The sequence below is a fragment of the Cervus canadensis genome, chromosome 2 (assembly GCF_019320065.1).
Source record: "Cervus canadensis isolate Bull #8, Minnesota chromosome 2, ASM1932006v1, whole genome shotgun sequence".
Taxonomy (NCBI): domain Eukaryota; kingdom Metazoa; phylum Chordata; class Mammalia; order Artiodactyla; family Cervidae; genus Cervus; species Cervus canadensis.
This window is the reverse complement of record NC_057387.1, coordinates 65,815,785-65,837,107: the sequence shown is the minus strand read 5'-3', so window position 1 is coordinate 65,837,107 and position 21,323 is coordinate 65,815,785. Positions and strand designations below refer to the sequence as shown.

At 38.8% G+C, this 21,323-nt stretch overlaps 1 protein-coding gene across 2 annotated transcripts in view; it reads right to left on the bottom strand.

Annotated features, from left to right (window-relative positions):
- Positions 1-21,323, bottom strand: part of SLC44A5 (solute carrier family 44 member 5) — a 429,650-nt gene that overhangs the window by 68,800 nt on the left and 339,527 nt on the right. For both annotated transcript variants that reach the window (XM_043460948.1, XM_043460949.1), the window contains one exon: positions 9,830-9,914. In XM_043460948.1, the coding sequence (XP_043316883.1) occupies positions 9,830-9,914 (85 nt within the window). The remainder of the gene's footprint in view (positions 1-9,829; positions 9,915-21,323) is intronic.

Genomic DNA, 21,323 nt, shown 5'->3' with positions numbered 1-21,323 from the left:
TGTTCAAAGTGTTTTCAACCCAAATTTTATAAGCTGACGTTTTTGCAGTAGCCAGAAGGTGGCATCAAAACCAATCGAGTTCTTGCAGTTTAGTAGAAATTGCAAAGAAAAAGATCATACCCAAGTATCATGAATAACTTCCCTGCAACCCAAAAGGCAGAGAAAGTCACACACTTCAAAAAAGCACCCCATTTCACTTAGAGTTTATCTCTTTTGGCATTTTAGAAAACCCCCAGTGTTTCCCTTGAAATCATTTTGGTTAGGCATGGATAAACGAAGCACAGAACCAACAAATTCTATTCCAAACACTGTTGCACCATCTCTAAGCATGGAATTTTAAGCTCAGTTATAAGGAATGTTTTTGAGAGTTGAGAATCAAAGGGGTGCTGTAAGTACATCAAGAAATTAATGAGTACAAATGTTCTGTTACAGTCTAACAAGTATGTCCTGGACCCAACTCTTCCAAGTGTCTAAACTGCTTACATACACATCCTAACAAAGATCCATTTCATCTGCAAATGAACATACATACACACACATTTATTTGTAATTTAATGGTACTTTTTATCTGCTTGGTCTATTTACTTTTTGGTGGAGGAGGGAAAAGAAGAGGAGGTTAAAACAATGTTTGGTGTCTGCTTCAAGCACATACCCAAAGAATGATGTTTCATTCATTATACATCATTATGGGCGGACAGTATTCTCCTGGCTTTCATGATGGTCTGAATTCAAGGTAATATGTGTTTTTTCTGAAATCAGGTGTATTTATTTGGACAATGTGGGTTGTCCCATGTGTTCCTGTTCTCATATGAAATCACTTTTGCTTCAAAAACAAATAAAAAATAACAATACAACTTTTGTTTAATTTGGGTCTGGGCTAATTACTTAAGGAACTATTTAGCAATAATGGTCTCAGATATTTAAATGCCCTATGACGCTGCAATTAATTAACGGACTGCTGACACAAAGAAAGGCAATGCCAAAGAATGCTCAAGCTACCGCACAATCGCACTCATCTCACACACTACTAAAGTAATGCTCAAAATTCTCCAAGCCAGCCTTCAGCAATACGTGAACCATAAACTTCCAGATGTTTAGAAAAGGCAGAGGAGCCAGAGATCAAATTGCAACATCGGTTAGATTATTGAAAACACAAGAGAGTTCCAGAAAAACATCGATTTCTGCCTTATTGACTATGCTAAAGCCTTTGACTGTGTGGATCACAATAAACTGTGGGGAATTCTGAAAGAGATGGGAATGCCAGACCACCTGACCTGCCTCTTGAGAAACCTGTATGCAGGTCAGGAAGCAACAGTTAGAACTGGACATGGAACAACAGACTGGTTCCAAATAGGAAAAGGAGTCGTCAAAGCTGTATATTGTCACCCTGCTTATTTAACTTATATGCAGAGTACATCATGAGAAACGCTGGGCTGGATGAAGCACAAGCTGGAGTCAAGATTGCCGGGAGAAATATCAATAACCTCAGATATGCAGATGACACCACCCTTATGGCAGAAAGTGAAGAGGAACTAAAAAGCCTCTTGATGGAAGTGAAAGAGGAGAGTGAAAAAGTTGGCTTAAAGCTCAACATTCAGAAAACTAAGGTCATGGAATCTGGTCCCATCACTTCATGGCAAATAGATGGGGAAACAATGAAAACAGTGACATACTTTATGTTTTGGGGCTCCAAAATCACTGCAGATGGTGACTGCAGCCATGAAATTAAAAGACGCTTACTCCTTGAAAGGAAAGTTATGACCAACCTAGATAGAATATTAAAAAGCAGAGACATTACTTTGCCAACAAAGGTCTGTCTAGTCAAGGCTATGGTTTTTCCAGTAGTCATGTATGGATGTGAGAGTTGGACTCTAAAGAAAGCTGACCACCGAAGAATTGATGTGGTATTGGAGAAGACTCTTGAGAGTCCCTTGAACTGCAAGGAGATCTAACCAGTCCATCCTAAAGGAGATCAGTCCTGAGTGTTCATTGGAAGGACTGATGCTGAAGCTGAAATTCCAGTACTTTGGCTACCTGATACGAAGAGCTGACTCATTTGAAAAGACCCTGATGCTGGGAAAGACTGAGGGCAGGAGGAGAAGGGGAAAACAGAGGATGAGATGGTTGGATGGCATCACCGACTCAATGGACGTGAGTTTGGGTGAACTCCGGGAGTTGGTGATGGACTGGGAGGCCTGCATGCTGCAGTTCATGGGGTCGCAAAGAGTCGGACATGACTGAACCACTGAACTGAACTGATCCTAAGAACTATGCGATCAACAGAGAATGAGGGAAGAATTAGAAATTGAATGTCAAGTTAAACATGGAACATGGATTAAATATGGAACATGGAAAACCAATTTCACTGCAACCCTATCAATGTGCAACCTTAGATATCCAGATGATGTCACTCTAATGGCAGAAAGTGAAGAGAAACTAAAGAGATTCTTGATGAGGGTGAAAGAGGACAGTAAAAAAAAGCTGTCTTAAAACTCAACATTCAAAAACCAATATCATGGCATCTGGTCCCATCACTTCATGGCCATAGAAGGGAAAATAGTGGAAGCAATTAGAGATTTTATTTTCTTGGGTTCCAAAATCACTGTGGATGGTGACTGCAGCCGTGAAATTAAAAGACACTTGTTCCTTGGAAGGAAAGCTATGACAAACCTAGACGGTGTATTAAAAAGCAGAGATATCACTTTGTCAACAAAAGTCCATATAGTCAAAGTTATGGTTTTTCCAGTAGTCATGTATGGATATAAGAGCTGAACCATAAAGGTTGGACACTTATTGATACTTTTGAATTGTGGTGCTGGAGAAGAATCTTGAGAGTTCCTTGAACTGCAAGGAGATCAAACCAGTCAATCCTAGAGGAAATCAACCCTGAATATTCACTGGAAGGACTGATGCTGAAGCTGAAGCTCCAGTATTTTGGCCACTTGATGCAAAGACCTGACTCATTGGAAAAGACTCTGATGCTGGGAAATATTGAAGGCAAAAGGAGTAGAGGGCTGAAGAGGATGAGATGGTTAAATAACACCACCGACTCAGTGGACATGAATTTGAGCAAACTCTGTGAGACAGTGAAGGACAGAGGAGCCTTCTGTGTGCTGCAGTTCATGGGGTTACAATGTCAACTTAGTGACTGAACAACAACAATATCTATTAATTTGCATTTCTTTTAAAACTGTGATTGAACAGCACTTTCTATTATTATTGGTTATTATATCATGTTATTTTCTTTTTAATACTTTTTCCAACTTCTATACTGAATTGTCCTCTTTTCCTTTTCTGATTTTGTAAAAGTAGTTCATATAATAAAACTATTGACCCATTGTCAGATATATATGTTGAAAAACATTTTTCCTGAATTTCTAATCTTTTAACTTTGTATACCAGTTTGTAGGTTTAAGTGGGTTTACATTGTGTCATAATATACTTTAACATTTTTGTTACATTTTCTGGCTTTGGTGTCAAGTTTAGAAAAAGTTGTTTTCCCCATTATTCTATAAACCTACTCCTACATTTTCTTCTGTTACTTTTTTGGTTGTATATTTTATATTTAAATTTCCAAGTTTCAGTATTCATTTTGGCATAAGGTATGCAATAAATATCCAGTTTTATTTTATATTTATGAATAGCATTTCAGTTAATTCAGTACCACTTATTTAATAATACATTCTTTTGGTACTAACTTGAAATCCCATCTTATCACATTCAAAATATATATTTTTAAAGGTATTTATTTCTTTCTGGCTAGTTTTATGATAATTCCATACTGTTTTATGACTGAAATGTGATATTTTCAGAAATATTTTCATTAAGTACTAAAAAATCTCATAAACATTTGAAACAACTGTTAATTGTTCAAATTAATACATATTTATATAAGAATTAAAACATTCAGAGGCTTAAAATATGTATACTGAAAAGCATATATGGTTCAGAAACATATATATCAATTACCAAGTGATAACAGTGTTATCAGAAATCAGGACAAACAACATAGTTTTCAACAAATTATTCTAAGATCGATGGCTTTACAACTGAAAAAAAAGGAAGTTTGATTCCTACTTCATTCCATATACAAAAACAAATTACAAGTGTATTAGCAATTAATAACTTCTCATAAACCATAGATCCTGGAGAAATATAACTAAATGTTATTTTCAGGAGGAAGGCAATCATAATCATGAAACAAAATCCAGACTATGAAGAAAATTAATATAGCTGAGTTCAGTTCACTCAGTCGTGTCCAGCTCTTTGCAACCCCAGGGACTACAGCATGCCAGCCCTCCCATCCATCAACAACCCCCAGAGTCCACCCAAACCCATGTCCATTGAGTCCGTGATGCCATCTAACCATCTCATCCTCTGTCGTCCCCTCTCCTCCCGCCCTCAATCTTTCCCAGCATCAGAGTCTTTTCAAACAAGTCAGTTCTTCATACCAGGTGGCCAAGTATTGGAGTTTTAGCTTCAGCATTGGTCCTTCCAATGAACATTCAGGACTGATTTCCTTTAGGATGGACTGGTTGGATCTCCTTGCAATCCAAGGGACTCTCAAGAGTCTTCGCCAACACCACAGTTCAAAAGCATCAATTCTTCAGTACTCACCAGTCCTTGCAGTCCAACTCTCACATCCATACAGGACTACTGGAAAAACCATAGCCTTGACTAGACGGACCTTTGTTGGCAAAGTAATGTCTCGGCTTTTTAATATGCTGTCTAGATTTGTCATAATTTTTCTTGCAAGGAGCAAACGTCTTTTAATTTCAAGACTGTGACACCATCTGCAGTGATTTTGGAGCCCAATAAAATAAAGTATGTCACTGTTTCCATTGTTTCCCCATCTATTTGCCATGAAGTGATGGGACCAGATTCCATGACCTTAGTTTTCTGAATGTTGAGCTTTAAGCCAACTTTTTCACTCTCCTCTTTCACTTTCATCAAGAGGCTCCTTAGTTCTTCTTCACTTTCTGCCATAAGGGTGGTGTCATCTGTGTATCTAAGGTTATTGATATTTCTCCCAGCAATCTTCAATCCAACTTCTGCTTCATCCAACCCAGTGTTTCTCATGATGTACTCTGCATATAAGTTAAATAAGCAGGGTAACAACATACAGCCTTGACGATTTGGAACCAGTCTGTTGTTCCATGTCCAGTTCTAATTGTTGCTTCCTGACCTGCATACAGGTTTCTCAAGAGACAGGTCAGGTGGTCTGGTATTCTCATCTCTTTCAGAATTTTCCACAGTTTATTGTGATCCACACAGTCAAAGACTTTGGCATAGTCAATAAAGCAGAAGTAGATGTTTTTCTGGAACTCTCTTGCTTTTTCGATGATCCAGTGGATGTTGGCAATTTGATCTCTGGTTCCTCTGCCTTTTCTAAAACCAGCTTGAACATCTGGAAGTTTAAAGTTCACATATTGCTGAAGCCTGGCTTGGGGAATTTTGAGCATTACTTTACTAGCATGTGAGATGAGTGCAATTGTGAGGTAGTTTGAGCATTCTTTGATTTGATTTAGGTCATACCTGAATGGTCTAGTGGTTTTCTCCACTTTCTTCAATTTCAGTCTGAATTTGGCAATAAGGAGTTCATGATCTGAGCCACAGTCAGCTCCTAGTCTTGTTTTTGCTGACTGCATAGAGCTTCTCCATATTTGGCTGCAAAGAATATAATCAATCTGATTTTGGTGTTTACCATCTGGTGATGTCCATGTGTAGAGTCTTCTTTTGTGTTGTTGGAAGAGGGTGGGTGCTATGACCAGTGTGTTCTCTTGGCAGAACTCTATTAGCTTTTGCCCTGCTTCATTCTGTACTCCAAGGCCAAATTTGCCTGTTACTCCAGGTGTTTCTTGACTTCCTACTTTTGCAATCCAGTCCCCTACTAAAGGACATCTTTTTTGTGTGTTAGTTCTAGAAGGTCTTGGAGGTCTTCATAGTGAAAGTGCTGCACTCAATATGTCAGCAAATTTGGAAAATTCAGCAGTGGCCACAGGACTGGAAAGGGTCAATCTTCATTCCAATCCCAAAGAAAGGCAATGCCAAAGAATGCTCAAACTACCTCACAATTGCACTCATCTCACATGCTAGTAAAGTAATGCTCAAAATTCCCCAAGCCAGGCTTCAGCAATATGTGAACTTTAAACTTCCAGATGTTCAAGCTGGTTTTAGAAAAGGCAGAGGAACCAGAGATCAAATTGCCAACATCCACTGGATCATCGAAAAAGCAAGAGAGTTCCAGAAAAACATCTACTTCTGCTTTACTGACTATGCCAAAGTCTTTGACTGTGTGGATCACAATAAACTGTGGGAAATTCTGAAAGAGATGGGAATACCAGACCACCTGACCTGCCTCTTGAGAAACCTGTATGCAGGTCAGGAAGCAACAGTTAGAACTGGACATGGAACAACAGACTGGTTCCAAATCGGAAAGGAGTATGTCAAGGCTGTATGTTGTTACCCTGCTTATTTAACTTATATGCAGAGTACATCATGAGAAATGCTGGGCTGGAAGAAGCACAATCTAGAATCAAGATTGCTGGGAGAAATATCAATAACCTTAGATACACAGACGACACCACCCTTATGGCAGAAAGTGAAGAAGAACTAAAGAACCTCTTGATGAAAGTGAAAGAGGAGAATGAAAAAGTTGACTTAAAGCTCAACATTCAGAAAACTAAGGTCATGGCATCCGGTCCCATTACTTCAGGGCAAATAGATGGGGAAATAGTCGCTGACTTTATTTTATTGGGCTCCAAAATCACTGCAGATGGTGATTGCAGCCATGGAATTAAAAGACGTTTACTCCTTGGAAGGAAAATTATGATCGATCTAGACAGCATATTAAAAAGCAGAGACATTACTTTGTCAACAAAGGTCCATCTAGTCAAGGCTATGGTTTTTCCAGTTGTCATGTATGGAAGTGAGAGTTGGACTATACAGAAAGCTGAGCGCCTAAGAATTGATACTTTTGAACTGTGGTGTTGGAGAAGACTCTTGAGAGTCTCTTGGAATGCAAGGAGACCTAACCAGTCCATCCTAAAGGAGATCAGTCCTGAGGATGACTGATGTTGAAGCTGAAACTCCACAACTTTGGCCACCTGATGCGAAGAGCTGACTCATTTGAAAAGACCCTGATGCTGGGAAAGATTGAGGGCAGAAGGAGAAGGGGATGACAGAGGATGAGATGGTTGTATGGCATCACTGACTCAATGGACATGGGTTTGGGTGGACTCTGGGAGTTGGTGATGGACAGGGAGGCCTGGAGTGCTGTGGTTCATGTGTTCTCAAAGAGTCAGACACGACTGAACGACTAAACTGAACTGAACTGAATTCCATCACCTCTACTAACTTTTTCGTAGTGATGCTTTCTAAGGCCCACTTAACCTTGCATTCCAGGATGGGCACTAGGTGAGTGATCACACCATTTTGGCTATCTGGGTCATGAAGATCTTTCTTGTATAGTACTTCTGTGTATTCTTGCCACCTCTTCTTAATATCTTCTGCTTCTGTTAGGTCCATACCATTCCTGTCCTTTAGTGTGCCCATCTTTGCATGAAATGTTCCCTTGGTATCTCTAATTTTCTTGAAGAGATCTCTGGTCTTTCCCATTCTATTGTTTTCCTCTATTTCCTTGCATTGATCACCATCACCGAGGAAGGCTTTCTTATCTCTCCTTGCTATTGTTTGGAATTCTGCATTCAAATGGGTATGTCTTTCCTTTTCTCCTTTGCCTTTTGTGTCTTTTCTTTTCTCAGCTATTTGTAAGGCCTCCTCAGACAACCATTTTGCCTTTTTACATTTCTTTTTCTTGAGGATGGTTTTGATCACTGCCTCTTGTACAATGTTTTTATGTACCTCCGTCCATAGTTCTTCAGGCACTCTTTCTATCAGATATAATCCCTTGAATCTATTTGTTACTTTCACTGTATAATCATAAGGGATTTGATTTAAGTAATATCTGAATGGTCTAGTGGTTTTCCCTACTTTCTTCAATTTAATCCTGAATTTGGCAATAAGGAGAAAATCCAGAATCTCTGAAGAAAATTAACATAATCAATTCTTAAAATTATAAATACAGATTTTTAATGGCTCCATTATATTTTATTAAATACAAAGTCCACAATTTACTACCTTCCACATATTATTAGATATCTGCAGAGTTTCCAATATATTGTTATTACAAATAATACTTTAAAGAACATATCTGTGTTACTCTAGGATTGTCTCTGAATGATCTTTAATATACTGAAATTTGTGGTATCCCATTTTTGTTGAAAATAAGTGGGTCATTGGCTTAAGTCCAGGAAACACTGTTACAGAAGCCCTTTAAAGATAGCCTATTTTAAAGAACTAGCGATTTAGAGATCTGTATGATCTTTTTACCACCTGGTGCTTTCTTTGCCCTTCATAGTGTGAAGGTTTTGTTGGCAATGTCTAGAATTTTTTGAGTTACTGAGGCTAAGAATTACCACCCTGACTGAGAATTTAGTTGTCTCTGATAGGCAATGAGGACCTTTGTGGACATCAACTTACTTATCGTAAACTCAACATGACATGAATAAGGATTTAATCATGTCATTCAACCTCACCCAAATTTCTGGTTTCTCTTAATTGTCCATATTTTGTTAACACTTTTCTAAGCTTATTTTTTAAATCTGTTTTATATCTGGGAATAATATGCTCTACAGTTATCATTGGGTGACATGGGAACAAAGAGAAATATTCTGAGTCTTGTTTTTGCTGTTCCTGGTGGTAGAGAGAGCTGTTGTCCCTTTGGTTTTTTCACCCTTTCATTACCAACTTTTATAGAAATTGAATTGGTTATGAAGAACCAGGAGATCGTGTAAAAACTCAGGTATTACTAGAAAAGAAAAGGACCAATGAAACATGTAGATTATCAAGGGTGAACAGATCACCAGCCCAGGTTGGATGCATGAGACAAGTGCTCAGGGCTGGTGCACTGGGATGACCCAGAGGGAAGGGATGGGGAGGGAGGTGGGAGGGGCGTTCAGGATGGGGAACACATGTAAATCCATGGCTGATTCATGTCAATGTATGGCAAAAACCACTACAATATTGTAAAGTAATTAGCCTCCAACTAATAAAAATAAATGAAAAAAAAATAGCAATAAACTTTAAAAAAAAAAAGCAAAGGACCAATGAAAAGGGAGAATTTTTTTTTCTAAAAATGTGTGTTTCTGTTTTGTTTTTTCTTTATGATGAAGAAATAGAAAACTTACTTTCAGCAATGAAAACTTCTGCTATGATTAACATTAGAAAGGAATTTGATGGAAGATTATTTCCTGTTTGTTTCAGTTTCAGGGTCATTGTCAGTAGCAAGCTAGTTGTCTTGAAGAGCCCACCTGCCACTCATTGAAGACATTCAAGGTGTGCCCCTTACTTTGAAAGGTGGAATGGTTTATCTGTAGACACTGAAAAAAACAATTCTAGCTACTGTACTGTCTAGCTTTTTAGCAGCTACTCAGATCTCAGCCTTCCAATAGCTCATTTCATACAACATTTTAAAATATGACTTCTCATAAAGTTCACTAGTCCAATTTATCTATCACAATTATGTTTTTTACTAATCAGGGTCTTCATGCATTTTAATAAAATTCTGCAGAACGATGACATCTTGTCTAAATCAAATAATATGAAACATCCCACCTGTTTATAAACTGTCTCTGGGGAAAAGAGGATGGAAGCCCTATTTTATGAATTTCAGTCCTCTTACGAAGTCTTAAGTAGGACTAATGCAAAAGTGATTTCTACATTCCAGCTTAGACAGTAAAATCAGACAAAGCAAGGTAGCCATACTCACTCATTGGGGGTGCCCTTCTGGCCACAAAAGTAGCCCTGGCTGTCTGTAGGATAGGCCACTCTTCTGGGGTCACCATTGACCCAAGCTGTAGGAACAAGAAAAGACAAAACAATCAGCAACAGCTGGCTAAAGGCAGTCTGATTTGAGAAATTAGAATGCACCACTGCAACACACTAACCTCTCCCCTCAGTCACAAAAGATTATCGATTTTCTTCAAAGAGTAATTTCTTAATGAAAAGCAAAATAAAATACGGATGAATCAGTCAGAAAGCACATTTCTTACTCTCTCAGGATTCATCTGGGTTGTAGCCAAAGCATGAGGTAACACACTTAGAAAATGAAATTTATTAAAATGTGAATTAGAGGGCACACTACAAATGCTTGGTTGGCAAGAAGTCACTTTTGCTAGGGCTCAGAATGAAATGATTTCATATCAGAGCTAATAAATCTACAGTAAATGTTATGATGTAATTCTTTTAGGTTATACATAAACGAAGACCATTTCAAAATTTCAAGAAATGAAACTATAATGCCCAATTCAAATTGGCTAGTTCTTTATGATCTGTTATGACACTGTAAAGGCAAACAGTAGCAATTTTAGAAGTAACACAAAATAAAAATTCAGTATACATTTTGTCTGATAATATCAAACTGCCTATAAATATCCAGTGTTTTCAAACTTAATGAAATTGAAGACTTGATTCTGTTTTTCTGAAGATGCCAGGTAGGGTCATATAAATTCATCATCCTTATTTTCTAAGAATTAGACACTTGCCAGCTATATTAGAGAACCACAAAAAGTAATCCATGGTAGCTAAATTGGGAGATACTCTAATTCTAACTGAATGCTTATAATTTCTCTAATTCGATTAATGCAATTCTATGTGGCAACCTGAAAGTGAAAGTGTTAGTCATCCAGTCATGTACAACTCTGTGTGACCCCCACGGACTGTAGTCCATCAGGCTCCCCTGTCATGGAATTCTCCAGGCAAGAATATTGGAGTGGGTAGCCATTCCATTCTCTAGGAGATCTTCCAACCCAGGGATCAAACCCAGGTTTCCCACATTGCAGGCAGGTTCTTTACCATCTGAGCCACTTTCTATCTCCCTAGGAACTTCCCTGGGTTGGGAAGATCCCCTGGAGAAGGCAATGGCTACCCACTCCAGTAGTCTTGCCTAGAGAATCCCATGGACAGAGGAGCCTGGCATGCTATCATCCATGAGGTCGCAAAGAGTCAGATACGACTGAGCAACTAACACTTTGACGTGGCACGGGAGTTTGTGGGAGATGGAAACCATGTATATGTATGGCTGAGTTTCTTTGCTGCTCACCTGAAACCATCACAACATTTTTATCAGCTATACTCCCAATATAAAATAAAAAGTTAAAAAAATCCAGTTCCTAAAAATTTGGAAGATGCATTGGTCACCTAACGTTTGCCTCTGCATATGGAAAACCTCTCTCTTTGTCCTTTGCTTCCTTTAACATTTGCCCAGCTATCTCCTTACCCACATTTAATGGATTTGACAGTTCATGTTACAATTCAATCACTCATATATGCACGGCCTGTGTGACTTGGAAAGATAAAAATAAATCAATTCTGAATGAGAATTTTAATACGGAAAGAAATTTTTTCTCAATTTTTATCATCCATCCAAGCCTTTCCTTTTAGTATCCAAGCACCCAGAAAAGTCTCCATTGTCTAATTCTTTCTCCAATGTCATAGAGGCTAAATCAGTTTCATCTTCTAAATAACTTCTTATAAAATCTGACTCATTCAGGCAGTTTTCTCCCATCTTCATTTCCCAGAATAAAGAAAGTGGATTATAAATAAGGCATTTAAATGACAACTAAGTGTTCAATGTACAATGTCTCTAGATACTTTTATTAAATTCTGTTTTTATATCTTAGTTTGTCAGATACCTAAGAGATCTAATTTTACAAACTCTATTTTCTGTAATATATTTCTTTAAACTTTATCCCCAAGTGTTTTAGTCCTTTTTCATATGCTTAATTCAAAATGGGCACGTAAAGAAGCACTTCATCCTCTGTCATCCCCTTCTCCTCCTGCCTTCAAACCTTCCCAGCACCAGGGTCTTTTCCAATGAGTCAGTTCTTCACATCAGGATGAGCTGGTTGGATGGCATCACTGACTCAGTGGACAAGAGTTTGAGCAAGCTCTGGGAGTCGGTGATGGACAGGAAAGCCTGGTGTGCTGCAGTCCATGGGGTGTTAAAGAGTCAGACACAACAGAGCGACTGAACTGAACTGAAAGACGCATTTGGATTGCAACATTTGCTGCTTAACATTTTTATGACCTTAAAAAATCACTGAAATGTTTTAGTCTTGGCTTTTTAATTTGTTACTAAAAATGGTTAGAATTCTAACCTAAAAATGGTTAGAATAATACCCAATCCCAAAGAATGTTGAGAATATGAAAGGAGACAAAGTGGAATGCCTAATGTGGTACTAGGCATACAATGTGGACCTAGTAATGCAAGTTCCTGTCTTACCTGAGTTTCATGGACACCAAACACTGATGCAGGTAGCTAATTTGCAACATGATTTTAGTCAAGTGAAGGTAAAGAAAGTGAGCCAGCGAAGGCAGCAAAGTCAATAAAGGGCATGTTAATGACTGAGATAATGTCGTGAGTGAGGTGACTTCGTGCTGCCGGGGACCTTCTCAGGAACTGCATAGAAGAACATCAGCCCATGCCGCCATGTCAGTGGGCATGAGAAAACTATCCGCCGTAGCGGCAAGCAAACTTAGAGGGACTGAGGGGTTGAGGGGTTGTGCTAACACCTGAAATAATTTGTTTTCTTTTTTTGTCATCATTAGTCATCCAATTAAAGAAATTATTAAATGACCTCTGTGTGTCCTGTAGTAGAAGCCAATACCAGTTTAGCTTATGTCAGAGTTCTCAACAAACCCATGAAAATGAGAGAATAAGGTCTATAGAAGACTTGGAGATGAGGTGGGACCTGGGAAAGACTGGGGAATGACTAGGATTTGAGAAGGAATCGGGAAGGTGACCAGGAGTAGGGAAGGAATTATAGATTGATGAAACAGTGTCATAATAAGAGGCTTCAATTTATTAAATGCTCACATATATTAAGTATCATGCTAAACGTATTACATCCATTTCAAATTTGAGTCTCACAATAGCCTGTGAAGTGGACATTATTTTCACTTCAGATATTATTTGCAGCTCAGGGTTTTATTTACTTCTTAAGATCACTCAGGTTTTAAGCGGCATAAACAGGGTTTGAACTTAGGAGTGTTGCTCTCTAGGGCTCATGCTTTAAACATTAGATTATAGTCACTATACTGCTGCCTACTAAACAGTAGATTAGGAAAGAGCTTGTTAACAGTGGGAAACAACAAGATATCAGCATAATGAGGGTCAGCTGTATGTTAGACACATATGGTAGGAAAGGAGATAACACAGGTAATTTTGGAGCCTCTGCCATCTGTACAAAAGAGCTTTGTACTTGGCAGGAGAAAGCATCTGGCTGACAGGTATCTGATGCCCAGGGACGGTGGAGAGAAAGATGAAGATGGAAGTGTCAAGGGAAGAGTTTTCCTTGATTTTGTAGTTTTAAATTACTAAGTGGCTGCTACGCCACTCCATGCAGCCTCTAGCACAGAAGTGTTGCTGCAGATGCTCTTTTTGAGCTAGAACATCAAGATTTTGAGCTGAAAGTTGCAAGGGTCAGTTCAGACAAGTCACCTCAATCAAGGGTATCTCCTCTCTCTCTCTCTTTAAGTCTTTATTGAATTTATTACAATATTGCTTGTTGTATGCTTTGGTGTTTTGGCTGTTAGGCATACAGGATCTTAGCTTGCTGACCAGGGATCAAACCTGCAGCCCCTGCATTGGAAGGCAAAGTCTTATCCATTGGATTACGAGGGAAGTCCCTCTAGTTCTCTTGGTCTTCTTCATTAAGTCCACATCTCTCCACACTTTCACTGGGGGAATATGGTGGGGAACAAAAAGAGAGGGGAAAAGGAAATATTCAGTAGCACTTATTCTGTCCCTTAGTAAAGCAAGGGGCTTTTCACATTTTACTCCCTTTCTTGGAATTTCTCTATTTATGGAAATTCTAGACCTGTGCTTTCCAATATGGATAGTTACTAACCACTTATGTCTACCTCACACACAAATGTGGCTTATCTGAAGCGAGAAATACTATAACTGTGAAATATATCTCAGGTTTTAAAGACAGTATAAAAAAACACAAAATAATGTAAATATCTCATTAATACTATTTATTTTGATTACATTTGAAATTATAATATTTTGTTATGGTTAATTTTAAAAGGTATAATATTATAACTAATTTCATCTGTTTCTTTTTACTCCCTTAAATGTAGCTACTAGGAAATTTAACATTACACATATGACTCGCTTGAGTTTCTCCAGGATAGATCTGTTTTAGAATATTTCCCCACAAACATCAGGGCTTCTCATATAAGGTAATTAATAGTGCCATAGCATCATGCCTATGTGAATCCCTCTCAATCCCATCATATTCAACACATCCTTTTTATAACAAATATTTGACAGTGCTCCTTTTATAAAATCTTGAAATAATATTTATAAAACATTACTTATCTACCACAAATTCTGTTAAAAACAATAAAGTGTACTAACTGTAATGCAAATGATAAATTAAAAGTTAATTTAAACTTAAACAGTATCCATATCAATGTGCAAATGCTCACATGTAACTACTTGTGACCCCATGGACTGCAGCACGCCAGGCCTCCCTGTGCATTACCGACTCCTGGAGTTTACCCAAACTCATGCCCATTGAGTCGGTGATGCCATCCAACCATCTCATCCTCTGTCGTCCACTTCTCCTCCTGCCTTCAATCTTTCCCAGCATCCAGATCTTTTCAAATGAATCAGTTCTTCACATCATGGGCCAAAGGATTGGAGTTTCAGCTTCGACATCAGTCCCTCTAATGAACACTCAGGACTGATGGACTGGTTGGATCTCCTTGCAGTCCAAGGGACTCTCAAGAGTCTTCTCCAACACCACAGTTCAAAAGCATCAAATATTCTGTGCTCAGCTTTCTTTACAGTCCAACTCTCACATCCATACATGACTACTGAAAAGACCATAGCCTTGACTAGATGGACCTTTGTTGACAAAGTAATGTCTTTGCTGTTTAATATGCTGTCTTGGTTGGTCATAATATTTCTTCCAAGGAGCAAATGTCTTTTAATTTCAGGACTGCAGTCACCATCTGCAGTGATTTTGGAGCCAAAAAAAAAATAAAGTCTACCACTGTTTCCATTTTTTCCCCATCTATTTGCCATGAAGTGATGGGACCAGATGCCATGACCTTAGTTTTCTGAATGTTGAGCTTTAAGCCAACTTTTTCACTCTCCTCTCTCACTTTCATCAATAGGCGCTTTAGTTCTTCTTCACTTTCTGCCATAGGGTAGTGTCATCTGCATATCTGAGGTTATTGATATTTCTCCTGGAAATCTTGATTCCAGCTTGTGCTTCATTCAGCTCAAGGTTTCTCATGATGTACTCTGCATAGAACTTAAATAAGCAGGGTAACAATATACAGCCTTGACATACTCCTTTCCAGATTTGGAACCAGTCTGTTGTTCCATTTCCAGTTCTAACTGTTGCTTCCTGATCTGCATACAGATTTCCCAGGAGGCAGGTCAGGTGGTCTGGTATTCCCATCTCTTTAGGAATTTTCCACAGTTTGTTGTGATCCACAGAGTCCAAGGCTTTGGCACAGTCACCAAAGAAGAAGTAGATGTTTTCTGGAACTCTTGCTTTTTCGATGATCCAACAGATGTTGGCAATTTGATCTCTGGTTCCTCTGCCTTTTCTTTTTTCTTTTTTTTGGATTTACATTTTCTATTTTATTATTTTTTTTATTATTATTTTTTTTTCCAGTGGGTTTTGTCATACATTGATATGAATCAGCCATGGATTTACAAGTATTCCCAATCCCGATCCCCTCTCCCACCTCCCTCTCCACCCGATTTCTCTGGGTCTTCCCAGTGCACCAGGCCGGAGCACTTGTCTCATGCATCCCACCTGGGCTGGAGATCTGTTTCACCATAGATAGTATACATGCTGTTCTTTTGAAATATCCCACCCTCACATTCTCCCACAAAGTTCAAAAGTCTGTTCTGTATTTCTGTGTCTCTTTTTCTGTTTTGCATATAGGGTTATCGTTATCACCTTTCTAAATTCCATATATATGTGTTAGTATGCTGTAATGTTCTTTATCTTTCTGGCTTCCTCTGCCTTTTCTAAAACCAGTTTGAACATCTGGAAGTTCATGGTTCATGTACTGTTGAAACCTAGCTTGAAGAATTTTGAGCATTTCTTTGCTAGAGTGTGAGATGAGTGCAATTGTGAGGTAGTTTGATCATTCTTTGGCATTGCCTTTCTTTGGGGTTGAAAGGAAAACTGACCTTTTTGAGTCTTATGGCCACTGCTGAGTTTTCCAAATTTGCTGGCATATTGAGTGCAGCACTTTCACAGCATTATCTTTTAGGATTTGAAATAGTTCAACTGGAATTCTATCACCTCCAGTAACTTTGTTTGAAGGTCATTTGACTTCAACATTCCAGGATGTCTGGCTCTAGGTTAGTGATCACACCATCGTGATTATCTGGGCCATGAAGATCTTTTTTGTACAGTTCTTCTGTGTATTCTTGCCACCTCTTCTTACTATCTTCTGCTTCTGTTAGGTCCATACCATTCCTGTCCTTTAGTGTGCCCATCTTTGCATGAAATGTTCCCTTGGTATCTCTAATTTTCTTGAAGAGATCTCTAGTCTTTCCCATTCTATTTTTTCCTCTATTTCTTTTCAATGATCACTGAGGAAGGCTTTCTTATTTCTTCTTTCTATTCTTTGGAATTCAGCATTCAAACGGGTATATCTTTCCTTTTCACCTTTGCCTTTTGCTCCTCTTCTTTTCATATCTGTTTGCAAGGCCTCCTCAGACAACCATTTTGCCTTTTTGCATTTCTTTTTCTTGGGGATGGTCTTGATCACTGCCTCCTGTACAATGTCACAAACCTCTGTCCATAGTTCTTCAGGCACTCTGTATATCAGATCTAAAACCTTGAATCTATTTGTCACTTCCACTGTACAATCGTAAGGGATTTGATTTAGGTCACACCTGACTGGTCTAATAGTTTTCCCTACTTTCTTCAGTTTAAGTCTGAATTTGGCAATAAGGAGTTCATGATAATGAACCACAGTCAGCTCCCGGTCTTGTTTTTGCTGACTGTATAGAACTTTTCCATCTGTGGCTGCATAGAATATAATCAACCTGGTTTTGGTATTGACCATCTGGTGACGTCCATGTGTAGAGTCTTCTCTTGTGTTGTTGGAAAAGGGTGTTTGCTATGGCCAGTGAGTTCTCTTGACAAAGCTCTATTAGCCTTTGCCCTGCTTCATTCTGTACTCCAAGGCCAAATTTGCCTGTTACTCCAGGTTTCTTCCTACCTTTGCATTCCAATCCCCTATAATGAAAAGGGCATCTTTTTTGGGTGTTAGGTCTAAAAGATTTTGTAGGTCTTCATAGAACCATTCAACTTCAGCTTCTTTAACATTACTGGTTGGGTCATAGACTTGGATTATTATGATATTGAATGGTTTGCCTTGGAAAGAAACAAAGATCATTCTGTTGTTTTTGAAATTGCATCCAAGAACTGCATTTCAGACTTTTTTGTTGACTATGATGACTACTCCATTTCTTTTAAGGGATTCTTACCCAAAGTAGTAGATACAATGGTCATCTGAGTTAAATTCACCCATTCCAGTCCATTTTAGTTTGCTGATTCCTAAAATGTCAACCTTCACTCTTGCCATCTCCTGTCTGACCACTTCCCATTTGCCTCAATTCATGGACCTAACATTCCAGGTTCCTATGCAATATTGCTCTTTACAGCATTGGACCTTGCTTCTATCACCAGTCACATCCAAATTGGGTGTTGTTTTTGTTTTGGCTCTCTCTCTTCATTCTTTCTGGAGTTATTTCTCTGCTGATCTCCAGTAGCATATTGGGCACCTAACAACCTGGGGAGTTCATCTTTCAGTGTCTTATCTTTTTGCCTTCTCATACTATTCATGGGGTTCTCAAGGCAAGAATACTGAAGTGGTTTGCCATTCCCTTCTCCAGTGGACCACATTTTGTCAGACCTCTCCACCATGACCCGACCGTCTTGGGTGGCCCCACACGGTATGGCTCATAGTTTCATTGAGTTAGACAAGGCTGTGGTCCATGTGGTCAGATTGTTTAGTTTTCTGTGATTGTGGTTTTCAGGCTGTAGGCCCTCTAATGCAGAAGGATAAGAGGCTTTTGGAAGCTTCCTGATGGGAGAGACTTAATGAGGGGGAAACTGGGTCTTGTTCTGATGCGCAGGGCCATGGTCAGTAAAACTTAAGTCCAATTTTCTGTTGATGGGTGGAGCTGTGTTCCCTCCCTGCTATGTAAGATTGGAATGGACATTGAATTCCAATGTAAGATTGGAAACCATAAAACTCCTAGAAGAAAACAGGCTGAATAGTCTTTGACAAAAAATGTAACAAGACTCTGGATCTGTCTCCTAAAGCAAAAAAATAAAATAAATAAATGGGACCTAATTAAACTGAAAGCCTTTGCACAGCAAAGGAAACCATGAACAAAATCAAAACACAACCTATTGAACTGGAGAAAATATTTGCAAATGATATGGCAAAGAAGGGGTTAATGACCAAATTCTATAAACAGCTCCCATAACTTAACATTTAAAAACCCAACAACTTGATTAAGAAATAGGCAGAAGACCTGGATAATCTCATTTTCTCTTTTAAATTAAATTTTATAGGCGAGTAGTTGTTTTACAAGGAGAAAGAAATGGCAACCCACTCCAGTACTCATGCCTGGAAAATCCCAGGACAGAGGAGCCTGCTGGGCTGCCGTCTGTGGGGTCGCACAGAGTCGGACGCGACTGAAGCGACTTAGCAGCAGCAGCAGTTGTTTTACAATGTTGTGTTAGTTTTCTGCTGTACAGAAAAGTCAATCAGCTACATGTATACACATACCCCTTCATTTACTTTTATTCAGCTGATCACATATATCAGTTCAGTTCAGTTTAGTTTCTCAGTCATGTCCAACTCTTTGTGATCTCATGGACTGCAGCACACCAGGCTTCCCTGTCCATCACCAACTCCCAAACTTTGCTCAAACTCATGTCCATTGAGCCGGTAATGCCATCCAACCATCTCATCCTCTGTTGTCCCCTTCTCCTCCTGCCTTCAGTCTTTACTAGCATCAGGGTCTTTTCAAATGAGTCAGTTCTTTGAATCAGGTGGCCAAAGTGTTGGAGTTTCAGCTTCAGCATCAGTCCTTCCAATGAACACCCAGGACTGATTTCCTTTAGGATTGACTAGTTTTATCTTCTAGATATAGATATCTTCTAGAGAGAAGACTCTCAAGAGTCTTCTCTAACACCACAGTTCAAAAGCATCAATTCTCCAGTACTTACCTTTCTTTATAGTCCAATTCTCACATCCATACATGACTACTGGAAAAACCATAGCTTTGACTAGATGGACCTTTGTAGCAAAGTAATGTCTCTGCTTTTTATTATGCTGTCGTGGTTGGTTATAGCTTTTCTTCCAAGGAGCAAGTGTCTTGTAATTTCATGGCTGCAGATCACCATGAACAGTGGCTTTCAAATATGTCTATAAATTATTTGACATTTTTCTTTCAGATAGTGGTGCTTAATGTCTTATCCCTTGAGTGTGGACTAAACTTAGTGACTGCTTCTAGTGAATAGAATGTGACAGAATAACATTTGGTGACTTCCAAGAATAGGTCATGAAAGGCAATGCAGCTTTTTCTTTGCTCTCCCTCTCTCCTTTAGATCAGTAGCTCTACGGGAAGCCATATGACATGACATGAGGACACTCAGACAGTCCTACAGATAAAGCCCACATTATTGTCAGCAGTCAGTGAGAACTGAAGCTTCCTGCTAACATTCATGCAAGGAACCATCTAGAAGGCTAATCCCTGACCACGGTCAAGCCTTCAGCTGATTGTGACTTTGGCTTACATCTTGACTGCTAATTCATGAAGAACTTGGAGCCAGAGCTACCCAACTTTAAGCTATTTCCAATTTCTGACCATAGAAACTGTGAGATAAGAAATGTTTATTTGAGGGATTTTCTGGTGACTGAGTGGCTAACAATCTGCTTGCCAATGCAAGAAACATGGGTTTTGATCCCTGGTCTGGGAAGATTCCACATGCCACAGGGCAACTGAGCCCCATGCATCCAACTACTGAGCCTGTGCCCTAGAGCCAGAGCTCCACAACAGAAGAAGCCACCCCAAAGAGAAGCCTGCACACCACACCTTGAAAGTTGCCCCCACTTGCTGTAAGTAGAGAAAGCTTGTGCAGCCACAAAGATCCAACACAGCTTAAAAGAAATAAAATTTAAAAAAATTGTTTTTAATTTAAAGAATGTTTATTTTACCTTGCCAAGTTTGGGAGTAATTTCCTATGCAGCAATAGATAATTAACTCCCATATAGCTTTTAAAGTCTTTTATATACTTAAAGGAAGCAGTTAAATCTTTCTCTCCTTCCACCTAAATATTCACAATACTTAAATTTTATTTTCTATTTGATTTGTTTTGTCATGTTTTAAACTCACAGCTACAACAGCTAGAATTTAATTATTTTTTGTTGCTTCACTATATGATTTAATACGTGGAGGCTGCAACTTGATTTACAATATTCCTTAGGGCCTATCTAACCAATCATACAATATCTGATACCTATTTACCTTACTTCTTTTTAAAGAGTTAACACAAAAAGCTTTATCTTAAAGTAACAGTCTAGAATACCGTCAAACTCCCATTCATTCATCCATACTGAATTGTCAGTCATCAAATTCCTATTAACTATCATTCATTCATTCATTTGGCCTTACTATGTGATAGGCACATAAAGACTCTGAAAATATAGAGATGAATACATGCATACTTAGTATAACACTAATTAATAATTAGCACATTCTCCCTAAGGAAACTATATATCACCCTGTTTGGCCAGTGAAGAGGGTAAATGGTTTCTGAAGAATGATCATGGATTTGCTTAAGCTTAACCAAGTCATGGCCTTAATTTTAGCTACTGTTAAAGTTGTAGTCTCTTCACTAGAATAAATCAAAGCAGCTTCTGTCAGCTTGGATGCTGCAACTGACCTATTAATCACAAAAGCTTTCACAAAAGCTTTCCCAGTAAGTATAAAACACCAGGAGCATTTGCTTTCACCTGGTAGGGATAGTGCTGCATCCTCAGTGTCTCCCCTCAAAGTTATATGACCCCCTAGCTCTTTGTCACAGTTTAGTCTGCAGGGTTTGAATAATATCTTACTTCACAGGATACCACACAAATCCCTTACACTGAAGCATCATGCTCATAAGATCTGGAGAGTACTGGATGGCATGCAATCC